At 46.7% G+C, this 20,333-nt stretch overlaps 1 protein-coding gene across 1 annotated transcript; it reads left to right on the top strand.

Moving 5' to 3' along the window:
- The first annotated feature begins 9 nt into the window (after positions 1-9).
- On the top strand, positions 10-15,391 carry Lyar (Ly1 antibody reactive). The gene is made up of 9 exons (XM_050141370.1): positions 10-161; positions 4,020-4,192; positions 5,418-5,532; positions 7,386-7,493; positions 7,580-7,663; positions 11,266-11,689; positions 11,955-12,035; positions 14,346-14,431; positions 15,085-15,391. Exons 2-9 carry the CDS (start codon positions 4,071-4,073, stop codon positions 15,217-15,219), a joined length of 1,155 nt encoding a protein of 384 aa, XP_049997327.1. The 5' UTR covers positions 10-161; positions 4,020-4,070; the 3' UTR covers positions 15,220-15,391.
- Positions 15,392-20,333: the final 4,942 nt, after the last annotated feature.

Genomic DNA, 20,333 nt, shown 5'->3' with positions numbered 1-20,333 from the left:
CGCGACGCGCTTGCGCACTGGCGCGCGCCGGCCGGGCGTGAATTCTGCGCGGGTGAGTTGGAAGAGCGAGAGAGAGAGTCGGTGGCGGCTCTGCGTTGGGCGGCTGAGGCTCCACGTGCTCCCGGCAGTCGGTTAAGACCGTTGGCGAAGTCTGCTGAGAGGTGAGGGCGGCAGCTTAAAGCGGGGCCTGTAGTGGGGGACCTTGGCGGCATGGCCGCCTTCCTTGCGGATCTGTTCGCCGACGAAGGCTGGAGTCCCGACCTCCGGGAGAAATTGCGTCCTGGTTTTAAGTCAGGCAGTCGGGGCGGTCCAAATGGCATGGTTGGTTCCCACCGCACAGGGCTTCATACCCGCTGTCTGATGGGGAGAAAACTCTGTTCTGAGTCTCGAGAACTCAGTTCTGAGGAGGGACCTGTGGGCTCCTGGAGCGCCAGCGGACCACAAGTGCGCGCGAATCCCAAAAGTCTATTTAGATACAAAAGCCCTCTTGTGCTCGGCTCTACGTCTGACCAAAAGGGATACTAGAGACCCTAACTTGGGGTGTATGTGAAGATTACAGGGGTAAAGGACTTGGCATGTTGTAGTTGCTCAGAAAATGTTAAAATTGCCGGGCTGTGGTGGCACTCGCCTTTAATCCCAGCACCCGGGAGGCAAAGGCAGGCGGATTTCTGTGAGTTCGTGGCGAGTCTGGTCTACGAAGTAAGTTCCAGGACAGTTACACAGAGCAGCCCTGTCTCGAAAAACCAAAAAAAAAAAAAAAAAAAAAAAAAAAAAAAAAAAAAAAGAAAGAAAATGTCAGGATTTTTCTGCAGCAACTACCTCCTAGGAGAGAGAGGTAAGAAGGTTGTGTGTGCCTGCAGGCCTAACTTCTGGCCATTGAGGGCTTAGGACACGGGACTTGCTCAAATCAGGTCAGGTGCATAGTGTCTACCATAGTGCCTAAAACGTTCAGGTGAGGTTGTGGTGGGGAGGCCCTAACTACAAGGCAGGGGCATAGCTTGGATTCCTTGAGCTTTAGTGGAAACAGGTGTCCTACTCATGGTCTTCCAGGTCCCAGGAGGGCAGAGATATGTGCCTGTCTATTCTTGTTTTGCACCTGCGAATTTTGGGAATTCTCCTGGAAGGGGCTTGTGTCTAGTATTGTGGGTTGACTCCCTGTTTCATGGATCAGGAGAACTTGAAGCTTAAAGGGAGCAGTGACTTGCTCACTGGGTCTTGTGCTGGAGTTGCCAGCCTGGCCTTTGAAATGTGCTGTTTTAGCCAGGTGGTGGTGGCGGCACACCCCTTTAATCCCAGCCATCACTAGGGAGGCAGAGACCGGAGGATCTCTGAGTTGAAGGCCAGCCTGCTCTACAGAGTGAGTTCTAGGACAGGATCCAAAGCTACAGAGAAACCGTGTCTCAAAAAAAAAAAAAAAAAAAGGAAAATTGCTGTTTTTAGGGCAAATCTAGTCAGCATGTGTGCATAAGTAAAAAAGTATGCTGAGAACAGGGAGATGGTCCATTCTGTAAAGTGCCTGCCAAACAAGCATGAGGATCTGAACCCAGGTTTAAAAAGCAGTGTGTGGTGATGAATCCTCCGGCTCACTAACCAGCTACCCTGCAAAACTCCCAGATGAAGTTTAGGGGGCTACAGACATGGTAATTAAGAGTATTCGATGCTCTAGCCCGCTCTCCTGGTTGTGGTGGTGATGGCACGCCTTTAATCTCAGCACTTGGGAGGCAGAGGCGGGTGGATCTTTGTGAGTTCGAGGCCAGCCTGGTCTACAGAGCAAGTTCCAGGACAGGATCCAAAGCTACAAAGAAACCCTGTCTCAAAAAAGTACTCATTGCTCCTTCAGAGGGGCTGGGTTCAATTCCCAATACCCAAAATCCAAGAGATCCAACGCCTTCTTCTGACCTCTGTACTAGGCACATTCACAGAGGTAAGACATATATACATAGTAATACGTATATATCTCACAGCACTGGAAAGAAAGCACAGGCTGCACTTAGCCCAGGGTTCCGCTTGTAGCCTTCACATTTGTGACACTGTTAAACTGGCTTTTGTGATTCTGACTCTTAGCACGTCCCAGTGCTGCACAGCCAAGGTGACCCTGGAGCTGGACTGTCCTTCCTGGATCATGAATAAGCTCCTTACAAATCTTATCTCATTAGCCTAGCAGGTGGATACACTGTTTCCCCTTTCCTGTCAAATAGAAAAGCAGTTGAGCATGGCTCCAGACTGTTTCAGTTGGACATATGACCTGATTCCAACCTTCACCTGATTGGATGTGCACACTGTGCCCTGACCATAGGGACCTGTTCTATATAAATGCCGTGTGAATATTTTTTTGACACACCATCTCTGTCACTTCCTGTATCTTGTTTTCAGTATCCTTCTTGGGCCTTTAATTCTGGTGTTTCCCAACCAACAGACCCATGGATCTCAAGGTTTGCTGAAGCCTGCTGTCTCCTCTTTTGGCCAAAAACAGCAGTCCTCAGTGGAGGAGGTTGGAAAGCTCTAAGCCGTGTAACGTTGGAGGGGCGTTTTCTTCGTCTGCCTCATTGTGGAAGTGCTTTCTGATTTTTTAGTGGCTCCTTTAGCTAATCGCACAGCAGCAGTTTGTCTCTTGGTATCTAATCAGTGACTCTTGTATAAATGTGTAAGAATGTCCAGACTAGGTGACACCTGAGGTAGGCTCTTGTTCCTGTGTTTTCTCACTAGTGCAGCAGAACAGCTGCCTGCCTGTTTTGTGCCAAATGCTGGTAAGCATCTCAGAAGCCAGACTGGTAAACATTAAACATGGTCCCTGCTCTCTAAGCTGGGCCTGTGTCACATGTCTTTACACAAACCAAGCTAGACAATAGGACTTACATGGCCTGGAGTGGTCCTGTCTACCTCATTTGACCTTTGGTGCCAGGCTGTAGCTGTCCACATGCCTTCCTTTGGTAATCAGCTCTGTTTGCAAGCTAAGGAGGGAGGCACAGGACATTGGTGTCAAGGGCCTGTGGTTTGTATCTAGCATACAAGATGAACCAGTGTCCAACAATGCTCCAGAAGGCAGAGGGACTTTGTACACCAGGAAGATTTCCATTCAGGGCTCAGTAGAAAAAATCTTGATCTAGCTTTGGCATGACCTCACAAGCACTGTTTCATACTGAGGAAGCAAGTGCTGGGTTAAGCAGCTCTGAACAAAGCCCATTTTATTAAGAGCAGCACTGCTTTCTTAGAGTACAGTGATTAAAAGGCTCTGTAAGCATGGAAAGTTACTGTGGCAGTTGTGACACCGAGCATACTCCTGAGCATACAGTAGCATGCATGCAACATGAACTGGCTGTGTGTGTGCAGATGGTCTCCATGCTGAGTGCACAGAGGAAGGCTGGCACACCTGGGCTTGGGAGCGCCTGTGATATGTTTCTTCCTGCCTCATGTGTATAAGTCCTAATGGAATGTGTTCATTTGTCCCCGTCCACTGAGGCCAAGGGAATGTCTTCATTTTAACAATTATGACTCATCATGGTGCTTGTAGGAATAATTTTAGTCTTTTTTGGAATTGTTCTTTGGCTTCTCCACTTGCTAAGCTCTGCTGCTTGCCCCTTGCTTTGTTGCTGTTGCAGTCACAGTAGCAATCTGCACTGCACACCTGCACTGTGGTACTCTTTACCACTTTAATTTTGTACATTTTATATGGGGGGGGTGCTTGAGATCTTCAGTGACAGCTTTATCTGTGCTGCCAGTCTTCCAGGTTTAAATCCTTCTATGCTCTTCTGGGCAAGTTCCTTACTCCCTGTGCCTCTGTGGCCTCAGAAACATTGAGCCGTGACGTCCTTCCCTTGTGAGGGCTAGATACATTAGCTCCTGAGCACACTTCCTGGCCTGTGCTGAGCACATGCTTTTCTGACACTAGTGGTAGGTTACTTCTGAGACTACTGGCAAGCTTTGAGCCTGCTCTTGTACTGTGGAATTCATTTACTGGGAGACGGTTTCCCTTATTATAATTATCTTTACCTTTTTTTGTTTACTGTTTTGTTTTTTAGGGCAAGAGTTCAAACCAGTCTCTGATAGAACATTTAGTCATTTAACCAAAGATGGTGTTTTTTACATGCAATGCGTGCGGTGAATCCGTGAAGAAAGCACAGGTGGAAAAGCACGTGTCTGCCTGCCGAAACTGTGAATGTCTCTCCTGTATTGACTGTGGGAAGGACTTCTGGTAAGTTCTGATAATTCCTGAAGATCCACAGATAGAAGCTCAGACCCTACAAGCTTGGGAGAATAGAGGCGCAAAAATGAGGACAGAGACCAAGAAGGAAACCTTACAGTCTATTGGCTAAACTTGATGTGATTCCTCAGAGTGCTTTTGTTGTCCGAGGGTCTTTGTCCTGCCCAGTTCCCACAATTGTTAAGTCCCAAAGAAGTCACACAGAGGTCTACATTAGTCAGAAACTGATAGGCCCATTCGCTTAGGCTTCTTATTAACTCTTATAACTTATATTAGCCCGTTGTTCTTGTCTATACTAGCCATAAGGCTCGGTACCTTATTCGGTGGGGCAGTCACATCTTGCTTCTTCTGTGGCTGGGACAGGACTGTGGACCAAGCTTTCCTCTTCCCAGAATTCTCCTGTTCTTGTCGGGCCTCTACTTCCTGCCTGGTTGTCCCGCCTATACTTTCCTGCCTGGCCACTGGCCAATCACCATTTATTTAAAATATAATTGACAGGATACAGACCATTGTCCCCCAGCACCGTTTCATTTTAAGAACTTGTGAAAGTGAAGACCAAAGGGACAAGATCCTGTTGGTTAGAGAATTTGGGGCTAGTAAGGTGGCTCGGATTTTGAAGCACCTGCCCTACAAGCTGGACCACTAAGTTCCATTCCTGGGACTCAAGGTGGAAGAGAAATGACTTCCCCAAATTGTCCTCTCAGTTCCATGTTTACTCTGTGGCACTTAGTACACACACAGTTTGGGAGCAGATAGTTTATAATTCAGTGGCAGAGCTCTTGTCTGGTATGCATGAGGCCCTAGGTCCAGTTCCCAACACCATCAAAAAAATATTTACTCTTAGAGAAAATTTGATCATTCAGTTTCTTGACTGGCATTTTACTTCTATTATTATCCAGTGCAAGGAAGTGAGCACTCAGAATAAGGGACTTTTCGAGGGAGCGTTATCAGGGGGAGATGATCCTTTGTTATGGTACTATCAGATACCATCGCTCCGAAGAAATCAAATAGTAGAAAGATTAGATTAAGAATTAGGCTGTCTGTGCAGTTGCCAGGTGGAAAGTCACAAACAGTAAGCAGCGTGCTGTCAATGAAGGCACTAGCACATTGTCAGCCTAGTGATGAGCTGGGCCCTCTGCAGGGGCGATGATTATAAAAGCCACGTCAAGTGCACTAGCACATTGTCAGCCTAGTGATGAGCTGGGTCCCTCTGCAGGGGCGATGACTATAAAAGCCACGTGAAGTGCATCAGTGAAGGCCAGAAGTACGGAGGCAAAGACTATGAAGCCAAGACTCACAAAGGTGATGCAAAGCAGCAGGCATGGATTCAGGTAAGGGTCTCCACCCATCCTGTCACTCACCTGGCACCTGCTTCCTTCTGGGGTTTCGGGGATAGGTCCCAGAACAGAAGTGTCAGAACATCTTGAGAAAGATAAAATCCTGGTGCATTTACCTTTGGATGATGTGTTTTTATAGATTTTGTTCGCAATGTTTGAGGGTTCCTGCTAACTTTGTTTTGGCTGTAAAATGAAACTGAAACATGTACAGGTGTGCTCCCAGTGGAGAGCTTACAGCTTAGGCCCTGTCAGTCTGTCACATCTGAACAAAGTAAATACTTTCACAAATGCAAGGAATTTTCTAGTTTAATAAAGTGAAAATATTTACAAAAGCCGTGAGCTCCAGTTTGAAAAAAGGGAGATCACTGGACAGATGTCACCTTTGTAGAGGCTACATTTTCTTGAAAATCAAATTAGTAGTTGCCCCATTGAGTGGCAGAGTGTGAGTGTGAACTTGGGGTGTTGGCTCTCTGAAGGTTCATACTCCTGGCATGACCCTTGAGAAGGGCTTCCAGTAGCTGCCCAGTTGAGAAGATGTGTAGAGTGCCGGCAAGATGGCTCAGAAGGGATACAGGTACTGGCCACCACATCCAGTAACCTGAGCTTAATCCCCAGGACTCACATAGTAGGAGAGAAGTGATTGGTACAAGTTGTCCTCTGACCTCCACACAAGCACCTTTCCCTGTTGAGCCATTCTGCTGACCCTGAATGTTGTCTGGTCATGTGTAAGAAATTGTTACCAGATTAGATCTCTTGAAAGGTTTTTTTTTTTTCCTCCTAAGATTTTATAGTTTAACTTTTTAAGCTTTGGTCTTTGATCCATTTGGGGTTATTTTTTTGTAATATAACGTAAGAGTCCAATTTCCATGTGAAGATCCACTATTTCTAGCACTGTTTGTTGAAAAGGGGACCATTCTTTCATGGAGTGGTCTTCACATCCTTGTCGAAAACCCTTTAGCCATATCCTCGGGGGCTTATTCCTGCATTTTTCCAGTGTTCTTTGTGGCAGTGCCACACTCTTTGAGTCATTGTAGCTTTGTAGTGAGTTTTGAATTAAAAAAAAACTAATTTGGGTGGTGCATACCTTTAATCCCAGCACTCAGGAGGCAGAGGCAGGCGGATATCTATGAGTTTGAGGCCAACCTAGTCTATAGAGCGAGTTCCAGGACAGGTTCCAAAGCTACATAGAGAAACCCTGTCTTGGAAAAAACAAGAAAACAAAACAAAACAAAAAAACCCACGAAACTATTATTTTTCAATATTGTCCGTTTGGAGTCTCTCAGGGTTCCTTTTAAATTAGATCACACATGCAGCTGACTTTGCCAGCTGTTTTCGGGTTGGCATCTTAATGTTGTCTCAGCCTATGAGATTAATGCCATCTTTGATTCTTGTAACTGTGTTTAGTGCATAATTCTTTCACCCCTTTGACTGTGGTTTTTCTAATTAGTCTATTCTTTATGCTGTGTTGCAAATGAAATCTCCCTGATGCTCACACTTGCATTATTTTTTGTTGGTATATAAAGATATGGCTTGTCTCTTGAGAATTGCGTATCCTGTAGCTCTGCTTAGTGAGTGATTAGCTGTAACTGCTGCCCCTCTAGAGCTTTCTACATGTGCAGCCGCATTCCTTCCAGTACTACCTCTGAATATTTGACCTGATTTTGTCCCTTCTGTTAGGAAGGCTTTGGCTTCTTTTTCTTGCCTAATAGCTTTGGGCAGCCCTTCAGTGTTGTGTGGAATAGGAATATTTGTCATTATACATAGATGCAAATATAGAATCTTGGCTTCAAAGATGAGAACCCTTTGGCCGTACCAATATGTCTATTGTTCATTCTTTTTTTTAATAGAAAATTAATGAATTAATAAAGAAACCCAATGTCAGCCCTAAAGTTCGAGAACTTCTACAGCAAATCAGTGCTTTTGACAATGTTCCCAGAAAAAAGGCTAAGTTTCAGGTATGGATTTAAATGACATTCCCAATTTGGGGTGTGCCCCATCAGTGACCTGTCAAGGAATAGCAGCTTTCTTTCTGTATCTACAGAACTGGATGAGGAACAGCCTGAAAGTGCACAGTGACGCTGTTCTGGAGCAGGTGTGGAACATCTTTTCCGAAGCATCCAGCAGTGTGAGTCCACTCCGCTTTGATCGCACTATAATGAACAACTGGGAATAGTGGAATGGGGGTGCTGTGTGTGGAGGCTGAGAAGGCATTTCCAGAGAGCCTCTGTGCTACAACTCCTTGACGGGCAGGAATGAGCTGGGAGCACCTGGTGTGCAGAGACAGCCTTTCAACATGCATGCTTGGTAGTGGGACCAGTTTTTGTGGAATGATTGGCATAGCAGTCGGGCTGGGTGAATGGGATTGATCCAGGATTTGATGTCTGGCTGATCTGATTCTGAACTCTGCTGTGCTTTGTGTGTGTTTGATCATGGTCACATTTAGGCTTGGATCCTCAGTTTCCCAATCTAAACCATCTGTGCTACTCTACCCTTTTTATTTATTCCTCATTCACTGCTGACCTCAAATGTCTCTGGAGTGCCTTGGTGCTGTAAAAGAAATTTAAACAGGCTGAGGGCATCGCATCTTTCAGCCAAGAGTGTGGGGCTCAGACCCCCTGCATGTTGTAGTGGTACAGTGGGTGTATAAAGTGCTTGCTGCCCAAGTGTGAGGCTCTGACTTTGGATCCCCAGTATTCTCATACGAGCTTGGCATAGCATTTCTTATCTGTAACCCTGGCGATGAGGAAGCAGAGGTAGGTGGATCCCAAGGACTTGTTGGCTAACCTGTGTAGCATAAATAAAAAGCTCCAGGTTCTGTGAGAGACCCTGGTTCAAAACTTAGGGTGGAAAGTGACTAAAAAGATACACATGTGCACACATGAGCAGTGTTCTGTGTATAGGCACACCCAGAAAGGAAAAGGTAGCTTGAGCAGCAAAGTGAGATTAGAAAGAAGTTCACCTTTATGGTATATCTTGCACTTGTCTCCACAATGCACAGATTGAAATCTTCAAACCATCTATTATTTAATTGGCATGAATGTGACATACCATTTTAAAAGGTTATTTCTATTATTTTTGCAAAAAAATCAAAGATTTGAAATTGCTTAGTTCAACTGTGGGGTTTTGACTTTTTTCTAGTTCTTTGGAATTTATGAAATTCCAAAGTTATTAAGTTAATTGAAGTTATTAAGTTATTAAGAATTGAAGACAATGATCAGTAAGCTCCTTCCGACAGCTAAGCTATGACCGGTGACAGCGGCCCTATACCTCTGCCCAGTGACTGCAGACCAAAGGGCCTCTGGCTTGGTTTAGCCGTGGCTTGGGCATATCTTGGGCATATCCTCCTGGCACTGCAGGTGTGGCAGGAGTGGAGTTTTCTATCCTGGTGTACAGCTTCTCCCCGTGTCATTTAGCAGGGTGCAATGGGTGCCGCCATCATCGGGTGTTGTTCTGCCTCCATTGAGCTGGGAGTGGTGGAACCAGCACTGGATGAGGGGTTCCATATAAGGCCAAGGCTTAGTGCTATGAAGAGCAAAAGGCAGTGGGCAGAGAGGAAAGGGGGTGTTCACTGCAAAACAGTTGGCTAGGGATCACTCAAAAGCAGGGGCAATGGAGTAGGACGAAGTGGAAAGAACTGAGTCTCTAAGAACCTCTGTATGCCGTCCATCCCGCAGCCATGAGCTGGTTTAACACCAGGTGGAAATTGGGTCTAAGCTTAGTAGAAGGAAAGTTGAAGATTCTGGCACTCAGTGGTCACGTGTTACTGTTTGGGTATTGAATGTCCCCAAAGGCCCATATGTTGAAGTCTCATCATCAACTTCTGGCATTGTTGGGAGGAGAGGAGATTTTAGCAAGTGGGGCCTGGTCAGAGGAAGTTAGAACATTGAGGACATGCCTCTGAGAGAGTGTTGGACGTCTCCCATTCCTCTTCCTGGATTTCTTTCTGGATTCCCATGAAGCTTCCTTTCCCTTAGAGCCTTGTCGGCTTCTGAGAAATCCACAACAGTTAGTCTGCTTCCCAGTGCTGCCCTTCCTGGCACTGAGTTAGTGCACCAAGGGAAGGCTGGTTTGCCTTCATTTTGGCATTGCAGAGGACTGGGCAACTTGTTCCATGTCATTTGGAAGTGACCAAGGAATGGGACTTGCTCTTATGCTTGTGGATGCCTCAACCCAGGCATTCCAGCACCTGTAGCAGCCTAATCCGTCCCTCTGCATAGGCCCACAACTAACGGCAATTCAGTGCACTGTTCTCATACATCTTGAAAGATCAGTACGGTAGGAGTATAGCAGAGACGGGACCTGTTTGCATGGACCTGTTGCCCATTCCTACTAAGTGTGGAAGTAGGCAGAAAGTCTGTTGTAACAGTGCATGTAGTGCCTTCTGTTCCTGGCTACAACAGCCTCAGGCTGAGCTCTTTGTGAAGAAAAGAGGCTTGGTTAGCTCACACTTTTTGAGGTTGGAAGTCTAAGATGTGATAGTTCCCTCTGTTCAGCTTCTGGCAGACAGGTAGTATTGTAATAGGAGCATTTTGGGAGTGGTGACTTAGTTGGCAGGAAGCTAACAAGGTTTAGGGTAGGTTTGGTCTTAACTCACTGAGGACAGCATCCCTGGTGACCTAACTGCCATAGGCCCTCTGTCTTGAGGTTCTGCCACTTCTGCTTCCATCATATGCCCCTGCGAGGGGCACTCAGACCCTAGCAGACTTTATTCTCTGTTCTTGACACTGGCCACTGTCTGTGACAGTCCTGAGGGTGGCCATCTCATCGGGAGAAGGAGGATGTGACAGTGCCTTTGTCTATTTCATTTACAGAACACTTACTTGCATTGTGTCCACTGCCCCCCACACAGGACATTTTTCTCGTGTTAGCTGTATGTCAGCTGTATGTGGAACTCTGTCTTACAGGTGACTCAGCCACAAATGGTAGTTTCCACATGCTCTGTCCTACAGAAGAAGTAGTAGCTCCTGGGAACCAGATATCCGTGGAACTGGACCTTGAGCCCAGCTCTGCAGACACACAGCTTCCTGGTGCTGTAGCTGGGGTTTTTTTTTTTTTTTTTTCTCTTTCCTTTCTTTTTTTTTTTTAAACTCTTTGCTCTTTGGGGACCTACCACCCAGCTCTCAAATAAACACACGGAGGCTTATTATTATTTATAAGTGCCTGGCCTTAGCTTGGTTTGTTTCTAGCCAGCTTTTCTTAAATTATTCCATCTACCTTTGCCTCAGAACTTTTACCCTATTTCTGTGTATCTTTTCTTTCCTTCTTATTCTGAGTCTGGCTGGGTGGCTGGCCCCTTGCATTCTCCTTTTCTCTCTCTTTTTCTTTCTATTTATTCTCTCTGCCTGCCAGCCCCGCTTGTCCGTCTCCTGCCCAGCTATTGGCCATTCAGCTCTTTACTAGACTATTGTTTTAGGCAGGCAAAGTAACACAGCTTCACAGAGTTAAACAAATGCAACACGTCTTTGCATCATTAAACAGATATTCCACAGCATAAACTAACGTAACACATCTTCAACTAATATTCCACAACATGACACCCTGCACCTGGCTGTTCTGTCCTTGTCTAGGTGAAGGGTGACAGTGAGCCAGAATCATTTCACCCTTTAATAACATGAAACAGGATCAAGAATGAGGTATGAACTTGCTGGTGTCACAGTCAAACAGTATAGTATGGACAGTAGGTGTGACTGGACCAAATATTTAGATAATTCTTATTTATTTCATAAGGAGCAAGATCAGCAACCACCCAGCAACGTGGCCAAACCTCATGCAGAGATCCCCGCTAAGGTTCCACCTGTGGAAACAAATGGCACCACGGAAGAAAAAGCAGAGGCAAAGAAAAATAAAAGAGAAAGGAAGGAGGAACGACAGAAGAATAGAAAGAAAGAGAAGAAAGAGCTGAAGTCAGAAAACCAACAGGAAAACCTGAGGGGCCAGAAGTCAAAAAAGCGCAAAAAGGGCCAGGAGGCAGAACAGGAGGCTGGTGGGGAGGAGACCGCAGAGGCTGACGGCCCGCCAGAAAAGAAGAAGGCCCGGGGTGGGCAGGCCTCAGAAGAGGATGCAGACAGAAATGGGGCCCCTGGTGAAAATGCTGATGAGGGGCAGATCAAGACAGGGAAAGGAAAACAGAAGCGGCGAAAACACTCAGAAGGTGTGTGCTCAGCCTGCACACTGGGTTCTCAGTGAGGCTGTGCGTGGGGTACAGGGAAATGTGTTAGGTCTCACATTCTGGGCCAGGTACGGAGAAGGGCAGAAGCTCTAGAGGTCCAGCTGACCTCCCTTCAGCCTTCTATTGCTCATTTCCAGCAAGCATGAGAACAACCTGCTGAGCCGGGTGTGGTGAGGGAGCTCGCATGCCTATGCCATGCTGGGCTTTTGTAACTGGAACCAGCTAAACCTTTTTGCTTCTCTAACAGATGAGTCCAAGAAAAAAAAGATGAAGTTGCCAGGACAGCCTGAGGAGGGAGAGGCCAAGGACCATGAGGTTCCAGCAAAAGGTACCACTCACTGGCTGTGTATATTCTGTGTGGGTAGGAAAAAGATGCTCCTGCCAAGGGTAGGCCAGGCACCGCCTTGTTGGGTCATGCCCATTAGAGGCACAACTAAGGCGTATGGGTTGGTACTACAGTGCCTCCATCCTCTCTTATGGAAAAGGGGATATCTGGATTGAATATATAGATATGTTGGCCATCATTCATTGCTGCAACAATGATCAAACTATAAAACCAATAATTTTGGCTCATGGTCACTAGTCCTATTGATTTGGGGTCTGTGCTCAACAGGCCAAAAGGGTCCCACGGCCTCTTACAGGTCAATTCTGCAGTGACCCAAAGATAGACTAGTGTCCCACACTGTCAGGGTTACTAATATTCTCAGTGGCACCAAACTGGGTCCCAGTCTTTAGGGGGCACTATGGTTCCAAACCATAGCAGTAATATTGCCCTTAAATTGGCAGTGAGCCCAGTGTGGTTTCCCAAGGCTTGTTCTATTCCCACCTTCCCTGTGTGTCTTGTCTAGCCCCGCCTCCTGTAGAGATGACCTGAGGTCCGGGCAGTTATAGCTGCTCCTTCTCAGCCTCTGGGTTTGTTCCTAGTGTCTCCCTGTGTGAAGGTCCATGGCCACCTCTCTCTCATTCATATATATATGTATGTATACACACACACACACACACACACACACACACACACACACACACTGTCAGGATCCAAGACTGTGGGTCTCCTCTTAACTACCACCTCTCACACAAAGCTCCTGCCTCATGAAGCTGGAAGTTCTGTTGTGAAGTGGCAAATCCGCACTTGCCATGTATACTCCCACCCTCTCCTGCCTGTGGAAATGAGCCAAGATGGGAGTTAGAGCCATTGGTGAGGGTTCAGTGACTGCCCAAACTTAGTCAGGTCTCTTGACGCCTCTCTGACTTTGTAGACTGAAGGCTTTTAAGGATTAAGTTGTTTTTTATTGGCCTTCTGTCCCTTTTCTGGTTGGATTTTGGGTTTTTGTTTTCTCACAATTATAACTTGAAACTTCTTTATATATCATATGTGTTATACATATATATTTGTTTTGTTTTTGAGACAGTGTTTCTCTGTTTATCCCTGGCTGTTCTGGAACTCACTCTGTAGACCAGGCTGGCCTTCAGCTCACAGAGATCCACCTGCCTCTGCCTCTGAGTGCTGAGATTAAAGGTGTGCGCCACCATGCCCGTCTACATCCCCCCCCCCACACACACACTAAGCCTTGTCTGTGCTAAGCAAACAGTGCATCACTGAGCTGCATCTAAGCCTTTTTTATTATTTTGGTACAAAAGTATCACTAAAATTATGTGGGCTGGCCTTGTCCTTCTCTGTATGCCAGGCTAACTGACCTTGAATTTATGATCCTCCTGCCAAACCCCCAAGTAGTTGGGATTTCTGGCCTGTGCCTATAGCCTACTACTTCCTGCTTTCCTAGTTTTCTCTCCAGACCTTAAGGTGGTGCATGTTTCTGCTGCCAGGTAGAGGTGGGAAGTCCCAAGTTCCCTGTTCCTTGTCACAGCCAAAGGGATTCCTTTTGTGGCCTCCGCTGTCACCATATCTAGGCAACTTGTTTCTCATTACCCACCATACGGGCAAAAGCTCAGATTTTTTGTTCATCTCTGGCACTGCCCCTGTCCCTGCCACAGCCTTTGAAAGGCAGGATTCTGCCTCCCAACTCGACCTTGGCCAACAGTCACCAGTTGAACACAGGCTGTGGCACTAGCCTAGAGTTAATGGTGTGCTATCAGTGTTGGTGGCAAGCCAGGCCTACCCTTTTCTTTGCTCCTTATCTGTAGGTGTGGGCTGGTCTAACTTTTACCTGGTGGCCTTCTTGACTCCAAATCTAGACTATGGAACAAAGAGTCTGTCCCATGGCAGGCCCTGAGACACTGCCGGTCTGTCTCTCACCACCTTTCCATGTTGTCTTAGGTCGGAGTCTGGCATTCAGTTGAGAGCTGGGCCTAGCAGGAAAAGCAGGAACAGGCTGAGCTGCTCAGCTGCATCTTCTGTACCACAGGCTCTCTGTGGATGCTCAGCTCTGTCTGTCGATCCTTTCTCCCAGGAGGCTGTCCCTACCATGACACTCTGAGGACCATCTCTCCTCACTGAGTACATCGCTCCAACGTGCAGTTGGTCCCTAGAGGCCCCTCTTACTGAACTAGTTAAGGACTTGGTGTCTTATTTTCGTGGGAGAGTGATGTCATTTCCCAGGAAGCACGCAACTGTGGAACATTTTTTCTTTAGATGACAAGACAAAACAAAGAGCCTTATGCATCATTCTTTGCATTGTAGGTAAATTCAACTGGAAGGGGACCATTAAAGCTGTTCTGAAACAGGCTCCAGACAACGAGATATCAGTCAAGAAGTTAAAGAAAAAGGTACATCCTGCAACAAATAAGGCACGGGATAGCTGGGGAGGGGTTGTTTTAAAGTGTACATGTGTGTTGTTTAGCCTGAAAACACTGAGACAGACATTCACACCTACTTCCAGAGTGGCTCACTTGTGCGCCTGGAACAAACCCATCCATCCTGCAACCAAGCCAGGGTAGCTCTCTGACTCTGGACCTGTCTAAAGACTGCATGCATTACCTACAGTTGACTGTATTGGAAATGACCAGAAGTGATTTTTCCAGGCACTTTGCTCTCTTTTGCTGATATAAATGGTTGCCATTGCTTTTTCAAAAAAAAAAAAAAAAAAAAAGCATTATTGCATTTATTTACCTGAGAGACAGAGAGCACATGAATGTCCCTTCCATTGAGCTATCTTGCCGTCCCCACCCACCCACCCACCCTTTTTTTTTTTTTAAATTCTGTAGTCCTGTGTGAGATGCAGTTTTGTGCACACCTGGGCAGCTGCTGGGTCTTTGCTTATGTGACTAACTTCTGGGGTTCTTTTATTTTGTGTTGTTGACCTACATCTGGACTTTTCTCAGTGTACTTCATCCCCAAAGAACCTTGGACCGGTAGATTTGCCGAGCACATCTACAAATGGCCTCCCCGCCTGACATCTGTTTTGTTTCTCTTTGTAAAGGTCATAGCTCAGTACCATGCAGTGATGAGCGACCATCACATGTCAGAGGAGGAGCTCCTGGCCATCTTCAACAAGAAAATTAACAAGAACCCCATCTTTAAGGTTCTGAAAGACAGAGTCAAGCTTGTGAAGTGAGCACACCATAGCTTCACACACTTGTATTGACTGCTTTCTTCCTGTTTGTAAAATGTGTAATGAATTATAACAATCGGAATTTGCTTTCTGAAACTGTATTTTTAAGTTAATGAAAAAATATATTTTTGTTAAACTTTTATGAAAAAATAAAATATATTCTTGTTGAATTCTTTATCAACGGTAAAAAATCCGTGTGCTTTAAGAAAACCCTGTGGGAAGCTTTAGAAAGTGGTGATGACAGGTGAAGATGGTTCCCATTTGATGAGGTGGGAGGTGTTGGCCTTGTCAGGAAGACACTGAGAAGTGTGAGCTGTCAGGGTGGCCGTCTGCACCTGTTGCTCTTCAGCAGCTCCTACTCCAGTGCTGGCACTGTGCACCCTGGGGCTATGCTGCTGAAGCTCTGAGCCACCTCCTACTGAGAGTTGGCGTTTTACCCACAATCCCCTCTGGCCGGTCATTGTTCACTCTCCCTTGGGGTGAGAACAAGATGGAGACAGAACAGTGCTGCAAGGATAGATAAGAGTGTGTGTCCAAGGGAGATGGTAACACAGAGGGATGTATAGGCTTGTGACTGAGGCTACGCCACTGTGTGGGGATAAATCAAATGGCGTGGCTTTGGTCCCTTCCCAGTAACTCTCTCATCTGGACAGTTTAGATGTAAAGGTTCTCTAGGATTGGAATGAATTCTAAGTTAGTTGCTAGGCCTGCATGCAGCCCATTTGATGGCTGCTTAGCTGTCTTGGGAATTAACTGTTGAGCTGGGAGAATCCTTAGATATTCCATGAAGCAAAGCACTCCTATCGAGGGACAAAAGCCTTATGACTGTTGAGGTCTGCCGGAGACACCCTCTGTTCCAGTGCCCAAGGAGCAGAGTGTACCCCATTGTCCACATGAGACGGGCTTATACAAAGGAACTCTAGGGAGCCTCATAAAATGCCCAAATGCTGCAGTGTTTGCCAGTGTGCAATCTTACTTTACCAACTTTCCATGATGTAACAAAATTAAACTTTATATTGTGCTCCAGTAGACTTACAGGTGGAGCAGCTATCCCAGGGCCCAAAGGAGCTAGAACTCCACAGGGAGGAAGAAGTCAGGTTGCTGATGTCAGTTCCGGCAGTTGGCATCATGGTGGGTTTCTCTGCTGTCCCCTACAGCCAATGGGGAGAAGGGCTGGCCACGCAAGTGCCCTGGCATTACAGCCCATCATCCCATGGTCCTTGCCCAAAAGCCATCCCAGTTGCCTGCCTGACTTACACATGCCCAGTCTTGCAGTGCAGGGTCTTTAGAAACTGAAGCAGCCTTCCTGTCAGGGCTCAAGTCCCTGTCCCAGTTCAGTGTCAAGTCCCACTGCTGCCACCTGCTGTCTTCTCAGGCTCATCGGCAGGGCCTGGCACTCAGGTGTCCCCTAATCTCACAAAGGTGTGTTTTGATATACCGGTCTCAGCTTGATGCCTTAATAATTTGTTGTTTTTATGTGTTTTGCCTGCTTGTAAATCTGCACCATATGCACGCCTGGTTTCTCTAAAGGCTAGAAGAGCTAGAACTAGAATTAGAGATGATTATGAACTGCCAAAATGTGTGGGTGCTAGGTATTAAGTCTGAGTTCCCTGGAGAAGCAGTCAGTGTTTGTTTATTTTCCAAGACAGGATTTCTTTGTGTATTCCTGGCTATCCTGAAACTCGCTCTGTAGACCAGGCTGGCCTCTTAACTCAGAGGCCTGCCTCTGCCTCCCAAGTGCTGAGAGCAGCAGTGCTCTTAACCACTCCAGTCTGCCTCATGATTTTTATATTCATGGAATCAGTCAACTGGATACTGATAATAGGCTCAAAAAGATAAATGGGACCACTGAGGGCTCAGCTGCCTTCTCTTCCACGCTGGACAACAATATCCAGGCTCAGGCTAATGCAGAAGTCAGAACATGGATGGTGGACAACAGAGGGGCATTAAATATGAGGAAAGCTGAGAAGTTTCAAATGTCTTGCTTTTGTTTAACAAGGTTGATTGAAACTTCGAAGGAGGCAGCTTTCCCAGAGCCCTGCTCTTCACTCTGTTTAAGCTCAGCCCCCAGGGCAGTGACTAGAAGTCACTATCCAGATGGATAGCAATTTTTCAGATGTATGTACTTTATCAATACTTTCGTAAAGTTTCGTCATTGTCTTGTAAGCATCTCCTTTCTTCCAAGCTGAAACTTGAGTTGAACTGGTCCTGAATGCTTACCTTTGATAATTTCCTAGCCTGGGATTGCCTCTTTACCCAGGAACACATAATTTGTTCTCAAGATATAGATACAAATAGATTCTGTCCAAGATAGTACATGTTAATTTCTATTGTTAAGACAACTTTTAAACATTTTGGCACTGGAGTGTCAAACCCAGGAGCTTCTGCATGCCCTCTTTTTACTATTTTTTTAAAAAGATTTATTCATATGTGTTTGAGTGTTTTGAGGTGGTTGTGAGCTGCCCAATGTGGATACTGAGAACTGAACTCAGGTCCTCTGGAAGAGTATCCAGTGATCTTAACCACTAAGCCATCTCTTTAGCCCATATATATATATGTATATATTTAAATATATTTAAAATGTATCCTATTGTTTTATACATATGTTTTTTCTATATATATGTACATGCACCACCTGCATGCAATGCCCATTGGAGACCAGAAGAGGGCATCATCCCCCTGGAACTGGAGTTACAGATAGCCAGTTGTGGACAGCCATGTGGGTGCTGGGAATTGAACCTTGGTCCTCTGGAAGAGCAGTCAGTGCTATTAACCACTGAGCCATCTGTCTAGCCGCATCTTTCTAAAGTTTTTTTTTCTTTTAATTATGTATATGAGTACTGCACAGAAGTGCACGTGCCTGCAGAGGCCAGAAGAGAGTGTCGGGACCTGGAGCTACGTCACAGGCACTTGTGAGGCACTGAGCATGGGTGCTGGGAACTGCATTTCAGGCCCTTGCAAGAGCAGCAGGTACTCCCCAGTACTGAGCTGTCTCTCCATGTCAAAGTGTTGAAGGGCTGTAAGAGACCAGTATTGTATTCATTTCCATAGTGGCTGTCAGCGCTGGATGGTGTATCTTGGTAAGCCTGTCCTCCTCACTGGTCTTACGCTCCTTTGTCTCCACACTGAGCATGGACTCCAGCAAAGATAATTACATGTTGTTGACTCCTGCGTGGACATAGCTATGGCGATAGCAGAACCCATTGTTGCTGGGTACCAGACCTGAATCTGCAGCCTTTATCCCTTCTTCCAATTTGCTTTCTGGAAATGGCTGGACTAAGCCTTCTACAGAAGTGCTTGCTGCCCGAAGGAGAGCATATTTTATTTTCCACTCTAGAAAGAGTAGAAAGTGTTACTTTGTAGTGGTTTCTGAATTATGTGTGTCAAGGGGTTGGTGTTTGGCAAAAGACTTGGTCTGCAGGAGAGTTACTCATTTTCTCCATCGCAGAGCCTCTGACCGCAGCATGTGGGGGTCCTGATCGGGCTGCTGTCATGTGCCCTGAGCTTCACTTATCCTAAGTTTAATGCTGAGTCCTTGGGTACCCTTTGGGGAAGCCTCTTGACTCTGAACTCCCCCCTACCCCGAGTCACATGGCAAACTATAGTATTCCAGATTGCTTGCCCTGGGCAGAACTGGGTGCTTGGACATGGAGGTTTCAGGATGGGAGGAAAACATCAAGTCTAACTCAGGGAAAAGTCATGTGTGTTATGCAGTCCTGCCAGGTCGGGACAGACTGTGCTAGTTTAGTAGACCTGGAACACCCCCCCCCACACACACACACACACACTACTTCCAACCCACAACTGGGACCTTTCCCCGCCTCCCGCCAGCAGCCTTTATTGCAGTGCAGGGGATGGAACCCAGGGCCCTGTATTCTAGACAAGGACTCTTCCACTTAGCCGCAACCCCATCCTCCCCTGCATTCTTGAGTGGTGTGTAGTTATTGACTCCCTGACATGTTCGGCCATCTTTTCCATCTGCTCCCTGTGCAGAATGCAGTAGCAGGCTCTCCACAAACAAGAGACTTGAATCCGCATCATGTATCTTTCCAGTCAGTAGCCCCGCTGGAGCAGGTCGGTGAGCATCTCTGCTCCCCATAATTGTATCTCCCATACTGACTGCCTAGGACAGAGTCAAACGTGAGTGCTGGACATACAGTCCCTGGCACGCCTTAGGTGTCCGGAAACAATCTAAAACAGACTTGGGTGAAGGCGCTGCAGTAAGAGTTCTAGCAACTCAACCAAGAGGACCAAGGTTCGGATCCCTGGAACCCATGGAAATGCCAAGTGGGTGTGATGGCATCCCTGTAATTCCAGCCTGGGAAGGCAGAGATGGGATCCCCTAGCAAGTTCACTAGTGAGAATGGTTGTATTGGCAAGCTCTGAGTGACTGAGACCCAGCCTCAAGGAATGAGGTGGAAGAGAGAGAAGGATTTCCTTCGGCCTGGGCATGCAAAAGCATAGCACACATGCGTACACACACACACACACACACACACACACACACACACGAAAAGAAGAAAAATGGAAAATTATTGTGATCCAGCTGCCCTCACGCTCCCTGACTGACAGCAGAACTTCCTTGTGGTCTGTAATTGACAAGGATGTTTGTGTTCTTTCTGGCCGGTGGGTCTCCCCAGAAGGAGTAGAGGTATAAAAGTTGCTGGGCAAAATAAAGCTTGCTGTTCTTCCACCTGAAAAGAAGCCTCCGCGTCTCAATCCCGGCACCCCCGCCAGTCTTGGCTATCCAGGCTGCGCTGGCTGCAGCAGGAAATAAAATCCAGGAATATGTGCTATGCTTCCTGTGTAGGCCCTGGCCCAGGGCAGAGTCTCCGATGCCTTGCTTCTCCCTCCCTACATGAAGCCTTGCTAGTGAGAGCGCTGGAGCAGTCAGGGACCACATAGCAGTGTGGGCGTTTGCATGGGGATGGCTGGAGTTTGAAATGACACTTCACTTGATAGACAAGGGACAGCCATTTCTCAGGACACGCTGCTGCCAGGCAAATCTCCCTAGCCTATCTGCATCTGCCACCTTTCTCCCGGCTCAGTGTGTGTCCCGTCCCTATGCTCTGTAGCCAGAAGCCATGCTGGCTCTCTTGCTGTCTGTCCATCGTGGA

The sequence above is a fragment of the Alexandromys fortis genome, unplaced genomic scaffold (assembly GCF_014885135.2).
Source record: "Alexandromys fortis isolate MF-2015 unplaced genomic scaffold, M_Fortis_MF-2015_v1.1 scaffold_7, whole genome shotgun sequence".
NCBI classification, from domain to species: domain Eukaryota; kingdom Metazoa; phylum Chordata; class Mammalia; order Rodentia; family Cricetidae; genus Alexandromys; species Alexandromys fortis.
The sequence above is the reverse complement of the archived record's forward strand: the minus strand, read 5'-3'. Positions and strand labels throughout refer to the sequence as shown.

Excerpts from the sequence above, each read along its gene's own strand:
- Lyar (XM_050141370.1), top strand. The coding sequence starts at position 4,071 with ATGGTGTTTTTTACATGCAATGCGTGCGGTGAATCCGTGAAGAAAGCA. Across the intron at positions 4,193-5,417 it reads GACTGTGGGAAGGACTTCTG|GGGCGATGACTATAAAAGCC; the intron begins GTAAGTTCTGAT and ends GTCCCTCTGCAG. Across the intron at positions 14,432-15,084 it reads TCAAGAAGTTAAAGAAAAAG|GTCATAGCTCAGTACCATGC; the intron begins GTACATCCTGCA and ends CTCTTTGTAAAG.